At 48.3% G+C, this 12,622-nt stretch overlaps 1 protein-coding gene across 1 annotated transcript in view; it reads right to left on the bottom strand.

The window, feature by feature from the left end:
* ITIH2 (inter-alpha-trypsin inhibitor heavy chain 2) overlaps positions 1-12,622 on the bottom strand; it is a 47,168-nt gene that overhangs the window by 26,011 nt on the left and 8,535 nt on the right. The window contains exons 5-8 of the mRNA XM_054436466.2: positions 11,204-11,308; positions 6,770-6,932; positions 3,702-3,809; positions 2,883-3,011 (exon numbers count right to left, since the gene is read on the bottom strand). Coding sequence (XP_054292441.1) covers positions 2,883-3,011; positions 3,702-3,809; positions 6,770-6,932; positions 11,204-11,308 — 505 coding nt within the window. The remainder of the gene's footprint in view (positions 1-2,882; positions 3,012-3,701; positions 3,810-6,769; positions 6,933-11,203; positions 11,309-12,622) is intronic.

Below are 12,622 nucleotides of genomic sequence, written 5' to 3'. Positions count from 1 at the left end.
CCTCCTCTCCTGTGAGGGTCAAGACCTTCCTAGCAGAACATTCCACTCCACTCCACTCCACGCTGCTCCACTCCACGCCACACCATGCCATGCCACTCCACTCCGCTTTACTCCACTCCGCTCCACACCACTCCACTCCACGCTGCTCCGCTCCACTCCACTCCATGCCACTCCATGCCCCACCATGCCGCGCCACTCTGCTTCACTCCACTCCACTCTACACCACTCCACTCCACGCCACTCCACTCCATGCCACACCATGCCACTCCACTCCACACCATGCCACGCCACTCCACTCTGCTTCACTCCACTCCACTCCACACCGCTCCACTCCATTCCACGCCACTCCACTCCACTCCACGCCACTCCACTCCACGCCGCTCCACTCCACGCCACACCATGCCACGCCACTCCACTCCGCTTCACTCCACTCCACTCCACACCACTCCACTCCACTCCACACCACTCCACTCCATGCCACACCATGCCACTCCACTCCACACCATGCCACTCCACTCCACACCATGCCACGCCACTCCACTCTGCTTCACTCCACTCCACACCGCTCCACTCCATTCCACACCACTCCACTCCACTCCACTCTGCTTCACTCCACTCCACACCGCTCCACTCCACTCCACACCACTCCACTCCATGCCACACCATGCCACTCCACTCCACACCATGCCACGCCACTCCACTCTGCTTCACTCCACTCCACTCCACACCGCTCCACTCCACTCCACGCCGCTCCACTCCATGCCACACCATGCCACGCCACTCCACTCCACTTCACTCCACTCCACTCCACACCACTCCACTCCACGCCACTCCACTCCATGCCACACCATGCCACTCCACTCCACACCATGCCACGCCACTTCACTCTGCTTCACTCCACTCCACTCCACACTGCTCCACTCCACTCCACACCACTCCACTCCACGCCGCTCCACTCCACGCCACACCATGCCACGCCACTCCACTCCACTTCACTCCACTCCACTCCACACCACTCCACTCCACGCCACTCCACTCCACGCCACACCATGCCACGCCACTCCACTCCGCTTCACTCCACTCCACTCCACACCACTCCACTCCACGCCACTCCACTCCATGCCACACCATGCCACTCCACTCCACACCATGCCACGCCACTCCACTCTGCTTCACTCCACTCCACTCCACACCACTCCACTCCACTCCACGCCACTCCACTCCATGCTGCTCCACTCCACGCCACACCATGCCACGCCACTCCACTCCGCTTCACTCCACTCCACGCCACTCCACTCCACGCCACACCATGCCACGCCACTCCACTCCGCTTCACTCCACTCCACACCGCTCCACTCCACTCCACGCCACTCCACTCCACACCGCTCCACTCCACACCGCTCCACTCCACTTGACTCCTCTCCACACCATGCCACTCCACTCCACACCCTGCCACGCCACTCCACGCCACACCACTCCACGCCACTTCACTCCACTCCACGCCATGCCAGGGCACTCCACTCCACACCACACCATGCCACTCCACTCTACTCCACTCCACGCCACTCCACTCTGCTCCACTCCACTCCATGCCACTTTACTTCACTCCACTCCACGCCACTCCACTCCATGCCACTTCACTCCACACCACTCCATGCCACTCCACTCCATGCCACTCCATGCCACTCCACTCCATGCCACTTCACTCCACTCCACTCCACATCACTCAGTCTTTATAGAGAGCACCTGTTCCAGGCGCCCTGCTAACCAGCGGTGAATCAGGCAGAGCCCCCACCCTCAGGAGGCTCCCAGTCAGCAGAGCATAAGGGTAAGTGGAGGCAATGTACAGCGCAGCGTGTTCAACACCATGATTAGGAAGTAAAGGGCTCGGCAAGAGCCCTGTGTGCATCTAACGCGCACGCAGGGGACGGTTCTCTAGGAAGCAGCATCTCCACTGGGACCTAAGGATGAGCTCAGACTCAGCCACGGTCTTGAGAGCTGGGCCAAGTTGAGATAGTGGGGAATGGGGAAGAGAGTTCCAGACAGCGCAGCTTCAGAGATGAGAAAACATGGCATATTTGGGGCTCTATATGTGGTTCAGCAAGATGGGGCCGTAGAATCCAAGAATTCAAGGAACTAGGTGGAGAATCAGCAGGACAGATCACGAAGGACGTGTATGGGGCACTTTAGAAAATTTTGATTTTTCTTGAAGTTAATGAGAGGCTGCCCCAGCTGGACTCCTGACCATCCTCTTTGTCTTCTGCTGCAGGCTTGATGACTGGCTCACCTAATTCTCTTTCCTCTGCCCTTTGGCTGCCTCTTTCCAGGAAACTACAGCGTCCAGGTACAGGGTGTGTGCTCCGCTTGCTGTCCCTAGAGAGACTCTTGGAGTTTTGGGTACGTTCTAAGAGTCCTCGCCTTAGTACAAAGAAAGGAAGACACACATCTAGGACATGACTAAAGGGGAAAGGAAACTTTTCAAGAAACTTCATGATAAACCTTGGCCCTGAAATTCACCGCTGGCTCTTGATCTTCCTAGGCTGTGGATGCGCCTTCCTCCTCACCCCGTAATCTCTGTACTTTCTTTGAGTGTCTAATTGCAAAGGGCCTTGGGAGCCTATTTAAAATTCCTGTTCTGTAATTATTCCATTGTTCTTCACATGAGGCCCAGGAATGCCCTCCTGGGACAAGAGCATGAGACCCTATGACCTTTCATTTAGTTTTTAATACATAAAAGATAATGCTTAGTGGTATATTCAAAGAATATGATTTTAGTCCCTTCTCTGCAGCTAGAAACCACCCACAGGCCTGGGAGTTTGTTCAAAAAGGAGCAGATCTTTGGCACGAGCTTGGCAGTAGAACCAGAGCCGGTGTGCACTCACCTCCAGTTCACCAGCCTTCTCTTCTCTTTTCACGTCATACAGCACCACCAGTTCCCCATCTACTGCAGTCTCCCGGCAGCTAGGGCATATTCTCTGCTGTGCTACTGTGGGCTTGAAGGAGACGTGCGCCTAGAAAGAATGGTGACGTCAGAGCCTCTGCCTCTAGCCCCTTCCCAGTGCTTGGCGCTGCCCCTTCTCCAGCACACAGGGAAGAGGAGCTGCCCAATGGAAATTCTGCATCCCCGCGACATCGGTGGACCCATTACTGATGGGAAGGACATGCCAGGGCTTTTGCAGGGAGCATCTCCATCCTGCCATGCTGTTTGCAAGGTTTCAGGCCTTTTTAGAAGAAAGCCAAAGAATTTCCTTCATCCCCTGGAGAAGGGTTGACTATGTGCTTTGGAAAGAGTTTGTGAAATGTTTTAATGCTCTTAGAGGAGTTTCTCCTTACAGGAGTCATAGTTGGTTATCACTGGCCACTGAGGCAGAGAACTGAACATGTCTTGCTATGGTTAACGAATGAAAATCTGCCATATAGGATGTGAAAGCTGTCCTTTAGCTACTGTTTAAGCAGGTGACTGAGGGGGAAATGAGACTCAAAAACGGACAATCTCTGGTCAAAATGGAAGGAAACCACTGGGAGTGTTGTTCTGTGTATCCTGGGGAGACCCTAGACTCTGCTTGGGGATCCCCATTTCTTCAACAGTGTCCTCAACTCAACACCAGCCTGCTTTTCTATTCTCCAGAGCACAGAAGGAGAACAGAACCCACAATCCAGAGGCCCCATGAATGCCTGGATACACGCATGGCTCAGGGTACCTTCTGTTGTCCTTTAGAAATGACCGGAACACCATCGAAATGGCCTTCAAATGTGTCAGGAACATGAAGAAATCTCAGTCCCTGAGGTTCGATAACCCACACATCTACCTAGAGATGCAAGAGAAAATTACCCAAAGCATTAAAAGTCTTTAAAGTCTTTTTAAGCAAGAAGTAAAATTACAAATAAGTCCTCTGATGCTTTTCTCCTCCGCAGGTTTCCCGGGCACGACTCCACGATCTCTCCTGCAGGATCTGCAAGTTCCTGCGATGGGATTCATCTCGCCACGGAGGCTTAACCCCCTTCTGTCAACTCAGAACTCTCCTTCTGCTGCCTCACTCCCCCAGGAGTCAACTCCCTTCCTCATTCTATTCGAGTCTTTTTATTTATAAGAGCATTTGCATTGTTAGGGAAAAAAAGAATTCCTTCTTTTTTTTCCCTCATTGTTAAATAGCACTGCATTTACTCTGTAGACCTGCCGTGGTTAAATAGTATTGCATTTACTCTGTAGACCCGCCATTGTTAAATAGTGCTGCATTTACTCTGTAGACCTGTCAAAAGTAGACCATTTTACCCAAATCTTGGGTGGTTTAATTTCTTCTCTGTCTTCTTGCTTTGAACAGAGCTCATCAAGGGAAATCCCCTTTGGTGATTCTTGACCAAACCACAGTCATAGCTGCCATTTTTTCTTTTTTTAATTTAATTCTATGATTTGTTTATATTTTTGTGTATTTATTTTGAAAAACTTGTATAAATTTAAGGAGTACAAATGCAGTTTGGTTACATGAATATATCGCACAGGGATGAAGTCTAGGCTTTTAGTGCAACTGCCACCCAAGTAATGTACCTTGTACCCATTGAGTAATTTCTCATCCCTCACCCCACTCCCACCCTCCCACACTTCTCCCAAGTCTCTCCACTCCAACCTTCCCACACTTCTGAGCCTCTGTTGTCTATCATTCCACACCTTATGTCCCCGTGTACACATTATTCAGCTCTCTCTCATAAGTGAGAACCTGTGGTATTTGATTTTCTGTTTCTGAGTTACTTAGCTGTTATGTTTACTTTTCTTTTCTTTTCTTTTCTTTTTTTTGAGACAGGGTCTCATTTTGCCATCCAGCCTGGAGTGCAGTGGCATGATCATAGCTAACTGCAGCCTTGATTTTTTGGGCTCAAGCTATCCTCCTGCCTCAGCCTCCCAAGTGGGTGGGACTACAGGGGTGCACCACCATGCCTGGCTAATTTATTTATTTATTTATTTTCAGTAGAGGTGAGGTATTACTGTGCTGCCCAGGCTGTCACTCAGTTTTTATTAATATTGTTATTATCAACAGTCTCAATGATTGTCTCCTCTTAGGCTTAGATGCTAATCACATCTAACCATTGCTTCAAATTATTTACCACGGGATTCATGTCATTGAGGAAGAGAATGTGGGTTACTGACACTCATCCATCATCAGTACTGGAAAAATATCCAACAACACACTTAACTGTACAGAGCATCTTGGCCAAGTCACATGCCCTGGATGGCGCTGCATTTGCCTGAAGGATAGGCACCTTTTTTTCAATTCATGCAAAAGCATGGTATGCGCTAGGAGTGGCCCAGAAAAGAACTCAACAGCATAGACTCCGATAGCGAACTGATGCCAAACAGTGGGCATTATTGATCCGATGAGCAGCTTTTCAAATGGGAATTAAAGTTTCGTCATGATTAATTCATTCCCTTTCATCTCCCGTGTCTCTGGGCAATTCACAACCTGTCTGCTTCACTCTCCCATCTGCCGGGGGAGGGGCACGTTGGCCTCTGTACTCTCTTAGCTTTCCTCTTGCCTAGCTCTGCCTCTTACACTAAACAGTCATAGGATGTCACAAAGATTTGAGCAAAGAAAAGAGCAGTTTAGTCTTTATAGCAAGAGATGAAGATGACAGCAGAGGTGAGTTCAGATGGATGGTAATGCAGTGGATGCCCGAGCCACTGCTCCCTTGTGGTGATGATGGCTGGGGTGGCAGGGAAGACAATTCGCTTAACCTTCATCAAGCTCCTGTCATTGGCCACATATTACAGGAACAGGAAACCAAGTACTGCACGTTCTCACTTCTAAGTAGGAACTAAACATTCAGTACACATGGACACAAAGAAAGGAACAGTTGACACCAGGGCCTACTCGAGGGTGAGGGAGGGAGGAGAGAAAGGATCGGAAAACTACCTATCAGGTACTATGCTCATTACCTGGGGGGTGAAATCATCTGTACACCCAACCCCTGTGACATGGAATTTACCTATGTAACAAACCTGCACATATGCCCCTGAACTTAACATAAAAGTTAAGAAAAATTAACTGAGAAACAAAACTCTGTTACAGTACTCTTTTCATAGATGAGACAGCGAAGACTCAGGATAACTGGTCCTTGAAGATTAGTGTCTTGGGTTGAATGGTGGCCTTCCCTCTAAAGATATGACCAACCCCTGGAACCTGTGAACATAGATTTTTCTGGAAAAAGAGTCCTTGCAGATGCAATTAAGGATCTTGAGTTGAGATCATCCTGTACTACCTGGTGGACCCCAAACCTAATAGGTGTTCTTGTGAGAGAAAGACAGAGGGGCATTTAAGATGCTCGGAGGAGGAGAGGATGCAACCGTGGAAGAAGAGATTGGAGTGATCTGACTACAAGGACGCAAGTCAAGGAAGGCTGGCAGCTGCCAGACAGCAGGAGCAAGGAATGGGCTCTCCCCTGGAGCCTCCAGAGAGACAGAGTGCAGCTCTGCAGACACCTTGACTTCAGACTTCCATGAGAAAATCAATTTCTGTTATGTTAAGCTGTGGCGTTTGCTGTAACTTGTTCTAGCAGACCTCAGAAACCACCATAATACGGCTGCTAAGGAGACTGAGAGCTGTAAGGAAGTGGTGTGGCTGACTCCAAACCCACCATCTTTTCAATACATCCCACTGTCTTGCAGAGTTGAGTGGCATCCAACACCACAAGTGCTAGTGACAAGCAGAAAGTACAAATCAGGGTCAGGGACTATAAAAGGACAGTGTCACTGCCCACCCTACAGATCCAGGCTTACCTCTAAGTGTTTGGCCAGCCGTCCAGGTTGCAGATAGATCCTGTGCTCATAGGAGCCCAGCTTCCTCCACTTCACCTCCTGGTAGTGAAGTTCGAACTGCGCCTTTGCTCCTGGGAGGACATTTACTTCCGTTCTGAAGTTTTCCATATCAAGACCCCTGCTCCTAAAGGTGAAAGCCCCCAACAAAAGTCAACAGATACATGATTGAGTGGCAAGACCCAGAATCTAGGCAGAGGGCGTGTAGACTTTCCTGGATGGTCCGTCCTGCTCAGTAGTTCATGAAAGTGAACAGTAGATACACTAGAGATAAGTGCAGCTTTTAGATCAGTTGAATCCCAACAAGAGCTTCAGTCTCCTCTCCTACCCAATCTCCAGCTCCCAGAACTTCTTACTGACTAGAGTGTTGTCTGCAAAAAGCTACCAGGGATTGGCCGCTATCCTGGACCAGGAACTTGACATCTATCATTGCTGATATAGCAGCTCTGCAATATGGAGATCATTACCCTGACTTTTCAGATGATTAAAAAAATAAGGCTTAGGCCGGATGCAGTGGTTCACGCCTGTAATCCCAGCACTTTGGGAGGCCGAGGTGGGCGGATCACGAAGTCAGGAGTTCGAGACCAGCCTGGCCAACATGGTGAAACCCCGTCTCTACTAAAAATACAAAAATTAGCTGGACATGGTGGTGCGTGCCTGTAATCCCAGCTACTCAGGAGGCTGAGGCAGGAGAACTGCTTGAACCAGGACCCAGGATGTGGAGGTTGTGTTGAGCCAAGATCACTCCATTGCACTCCAGCCTGGGCAACAAGAGTAAAACTCTGTTTCAAAAAAAAAAAAAAAAAAAAAAATTAGGCTTGTAGAGGACCTGCTCAAGACCCCATGGCCAGTCCACTGTGGGACCAGGACTCACACCCAAGGTTGGATGGTTCAAAGATAGCACTCTTCCCATACTGCATTTGAGGTTCACTGTAGGAGTTCTTGATATTTCTGAAGGTCTTCAGAAGAAAAACTTTATTATTGCATCAAATTGAGTATGTTTCTCTTTTTTTTTTTTTTTTTTTGAGCTGGAGTCTCGCTCTGCTGCCCAGGCTGTAGTGCAGTGGTGTGATCTCGGCTCACTGCAACCTCCGCCTCCAGGGTTCAAGCTATTCTCCTACCTCAGCCTCCCAAGTAGCTGGGACTACAGGCGTGCGCCACCATGCCCAGCTAATTTTCCTATTTTTAGTAGAGTCGGGGTTTCCCCATGTTGGCCAGGCTGGTCTCAAACTCCTGACCTCAGATGATCCACCTGCCTCCACCTCTGAAAGTGCTGGGATTACAGGCTGAGCCACTGCACCCGGCTTGAGTATGTTTTTCTATCATAAGGCCTTATTTTAATCACATACATACTGAGTTCAATGTGATCATTGATCTTGAGGTGTTTATGATTTAAAGAGAAAGCAGCACAATTATCAATGCTGGTGATTCCAGCATTAGGATAAACAGGGAATGATTTTTTAAATGAAATAAGTAAATACACTGGACACAGAGGCTCACGCCTGTAATCGTAGCACTTTGGGAGGCCAAGGGGGGTGGGTCACTTGAGGTCCGGAGTTACCAGCCTGGCCAACATGGTGAAATCCCGTCTCTACTAAAAACACAAAAATTAGCCGGGTGTGGTGGTGAGTGCCTGTAATCCTAGCTACTCATGAGGCTGAGTGGGGAGAATTGCTTAGACCTGGCCCGGGAGGTGGAGGTTGCAGTGAGCCCTGTCTCTCCTAAAAATACAAAAATTAGCCGGGTGTGGTGGTGGGTGCCTATAATCCCAGCTGCTCGGGAGGCTGAGGCAGGAAAATTGCTTAGACCTGGGAGGTGGAGGTTGCAGTGAGCTGAGATCATGCCACTGCACTTCACTCTATCCAGGGTGATAGAGTGAAATTTCATTTCAAAAAAAAAAAAAGAGAAAAAAAGAAAAGAAATAAGTAAGCAAGGTGAGATGTTGCATAATCAGCCTAAGGGATTGGGGAGTTGTTGTGGACAGTCAGCTTGCGATATCAAATAATTGAAGAAAAAGATGAGCATGACCTTGTGCAAAGCTTTGAGACAGAGTCTGCAGTGAGAGACCATGTTTACCCGAGGGGCACACTAGGATGGGAGCTCTGCGTTCCCTGCACTAACTACAGTGCCTAGAAGAGTTTCTGGTAGAAATAAGTATTTGTGGGATGGATAAACAAATAAATGAATGGGTGATGTGGTCAAAATGATGGACAAAGATGGCATAATGATTTTTTTTTTTTTTTTTTTGAGACGGAATCTTGCTCCGTCTCCAGGCTGGAATGCAGTGGCACAATGTCAACTCACTGCAACCTCTGACTCCCTGGTTCAAGCAATTCCCCTGCCTCAGCCTCCTGAGTAGCTGGGATTACAGGCACACGCCACCACGCCCAGCTAATTTATGTATTTTTAGTAGAGATGGGATTTCACCATGTTGACCAGGATGGTCTCGATCTCCTGACTTCATGATCTGCCTGCCTTGACCTCCCAAAGTGCTGGGATTACAGGCATGAGCCACCACGCCTGGCCGGCAAAATGATTCTTAAAGATAATAGAACTGATTCACCTGCAGCAAGGCTAGAGGCATTTCCTCTGCTTGGAGCTTCTTCTCTCCTTTCTCTACCTGGCTGAATTTTACTACAGTTGGTGCTCTGTATCCTCTGGGGTTTGGTTCCAGGATTCCCCAAGTATACCGAAATCCGGTGATGCCCAAGTCACTGTTATAAAATAGTATGATGCAGTGGACCCTCTGTATCCACAGGTCTCATCCACAGTTGGTTGCATCTGAGAATGTGAAACCCATGGATACGAAGGCCAACTGTAATCTACTTGGGCTCAGCTGACACATCAGTCTTCTGTGGGGATTTCCTGGACTCCCAGACAGGATGACACACTCGGCACTCGGAACTCCCATAGTGTTTTTTGTGTACGCTCTCTGTATTTCCGTATTAGCCCTTGCCCATTACAGATATTGTTGTCACAGATTCCTTGTCTGTCTCCTGCATGAGACTGACGGTGTCTGCTTTTGTGTTGCTGCTGCCTCTGACAGAACTGGGTACAGAGCTTGCATTTGATGCATTTTTGTTGAATGAACAAATGCATGAATGAAAGGAAAAGAACTTCAACTGCAGGTGAGTTTGAGGATGTAGGAGAGGAGGAGAGAAGGAGAGGAGGAAAGAAACACGGCAGCATTTGGCCTAATAGTGAGCGTGGGCCAGGCACAGTGGCTCACGCCTGTAATCCCAGCACTTTGGGAGGCCGAGGTGGGCGGATCATGAGGTCAGGAGATCGAGACCATCCTGGCTAACACGGTGAAACCCCATCTCTACTAAAAAACAAAAAATTAGCTGGGCATGGTGGTGGGTGCCTGTAGTCCCAGCTACTCGGGAGGCTAAGGCAGGAGAATGGCGTGAACCCGGGGGGCGGAGTTTGCAGTGAGCCAAGATCGCACCACTGCACTCCAGCCTAGGCGACACAGCGAGACTCCATCTCAAAAAATAAAAAATAAATAAATAAATAAATAAAAAAAGTGAGTGTGCAGTGCAAGGAGTGAGAAGGTGAAAATCCCTTTGAAGATTTTTTCCCTTTGAAGAAAAGCTACTTTTTGAGGGTAGCTTGGCATTCCCAGGTCTTACTTAGATTATAAGGGGAAAAAATAAATAAAACCTAAGTGAAGTAACTGATGCTTAAAAAGTCCCTATCACAGCCCAGCATGGTGGCTTCAGCCTGTAATCCCAGCACTTTGGGAGGCCGATGTGGGAGGATCACTTGAGGCCAGCCTAGACAACAAAGCAAGGCCTTATCTCTACAAAAACTAAAAAAATAAGTCAGGCATGGTGGTGCACCCCAAGTCCCAGCTACCTGGGAGGCTGAGGCATTCCCGCTTGGTGCCAGGAGTTCGAGGTTGTAGTGAGCCGTGATCACACCACTGCATTCCAGCCTGGACAAAAAATTAAGACCTCATCTCAAACAACAACAACAATTAAAAAAAAAACAATGCTTATCCCTACAAGTAGGCAGAATAAATCATTAAGGCAAATTTCAAACTTTTCCTTCTGCATATATGTTAAGTTTCGTAACAAGATCACAAGATCACCAGTATTTCTGTAGTTTCTCTCTTCACTCTTTAGAAAAAGCAGTGTTTATTTACAGAACATCCATCTACCTGCAAGACAGTGATGTAAGCACAACCAGCATGCGATCACCCAAAACCCATTGGTTGAAGCAGGACCTTTAGGCAAATAGAAACTGCAGTGCCTAATTCTACCATCCAGCTCCGAGAGGTTGCCATTGGCTCAGGTGCTGTGCCTTTCCAGAGGCTGCTTTGCTGCTGTGGGAAGGAAGTAGGAGAGGAAACCGCCATTGAGAGGCAAGGGCAAGCCTTGCTCACTCAGGCCTTACCTCACCAAGCCAGCCGTCTTGCCTTTTGCTCTGGCCTGTGCGTAGAGAGCTCGGCCCACAGTTTTCTCCTTAATAGAGCTCCTAAATGTCTTGCCGTCCACAGTCCTAGAAAATGACAGAAGGCAACCAGTTGGTCAGAATAGTAATCTTTTTTTCTTTTTTCCTTGAGATGGAGTCTTGCTGCATCACCCAGGCTGGAGTGCAATGGTGCGATCTCAGTTCACTGCAACCTCCACCTCCTGGGTTCAAGCAATTCTCCTGCTTCAGCCCCCTGAGTAGCTGGGATTACAGGGGTCTGCCACCAGGCCAGGCTAATTTTTTGTATTTTTAGTAGAGACGGGGTTTTACCATGTTGGCCAGGATGGTCTCGATCTCCTGACCTCATGATCCACTTGGCTTGGCCTCCCAAAGTGCTGGGATTACAGGCGTGAGCCACCACGCCCAGCCCAGAATGGTAATCTTAGCAAAACAAACAAGAGCAAGCAAACAACCCAACGAGGCTGATTTAATGAATGAGGGCAATGTCTATAAGAAATAAGAAGGGAGGCATTCGAATAGTTTATGGACAGGACTTCCTTTATTGATTGAATAGTGTGGCTTGAGAGGGGTTTGGTAGGATCCCATCCTAAAACCTTTCCCTCATGTACTGTTGTTTGTTTTTAGATTTTTCCTCATCTTTGAATTTCATCCTTTAGATTAAGGATGATTCTCTTTGGGTATCCCCTTCGAATGACAAATGTGATTGGGAGAGGTGACTGATAAATTCTGAATTATCTCATTACCTTTGGTTCATCAGGTCATTCTGCGAGCTAAGAATTTGGCATCGCTGTGGGGTATGCAATGGACCGAATGTTTATGTTCCCCGCAAATATGTATGTTGAACCTTACTTCCTAGGACGATGACATTACGAGGTGGGGCCTTGGAGAGGTAATTATGTCACGAGGGCTCTCTCCTCATGAATAGCATTTAGTGCTCTCATAAAAAACAGACTTCGAAGAGCTCTCTCATCTCTTTCCATCTTGACTGAACCAGGAAATGGGCCCTCATCACACGTGAAATCTTTGGGCACCTTGATCTTGGACTTCCCAGCCTTCAGAACTATGAATTTTAAATTTCTGTTGTTTATAAGCTACCCATTTTATGGTACTTAGTCATAGCAGCCTGAGCTGATGAAGACAGAATATTATGCTCCTCTGCAAGGGTGGAAAAGAATAAAGAAAAATGGGGAAGGTGCTGGTGGGTCCCCTGCCAAGGTGGTATTTATCTGGAAACCATCTCCCTTGGGGACCTCTGTCTTCTATTTGCATCTCATCTCTATCCACCTTACCTTTAGCTGGCTAGTGCCTAATTCTTACCAAGTAATGCTTGGTCAGAGTGATAGAATCCAGAATTTTGGAAGTAAATGGGAACTTCCAGTA

Source organism: Pongo pygmaeus, chromosome 8 (assembly GCF_028885625.2).
Source record: "Pongo pygmaeus isolate AG05252 chromosome 8, NHGRI_mPonPyg2-v2.0_pri, whole genome shotgun sequence".
Taxonomy (NCBI): Eukaryota; Metazoa; Chordata; class Mammalia; order Primates; family Hominidae; genus Pongo; species Pongo pygmaeus.
This window is presented reverse-complemented; position numbering and strand designations above follow the sequence as displayed.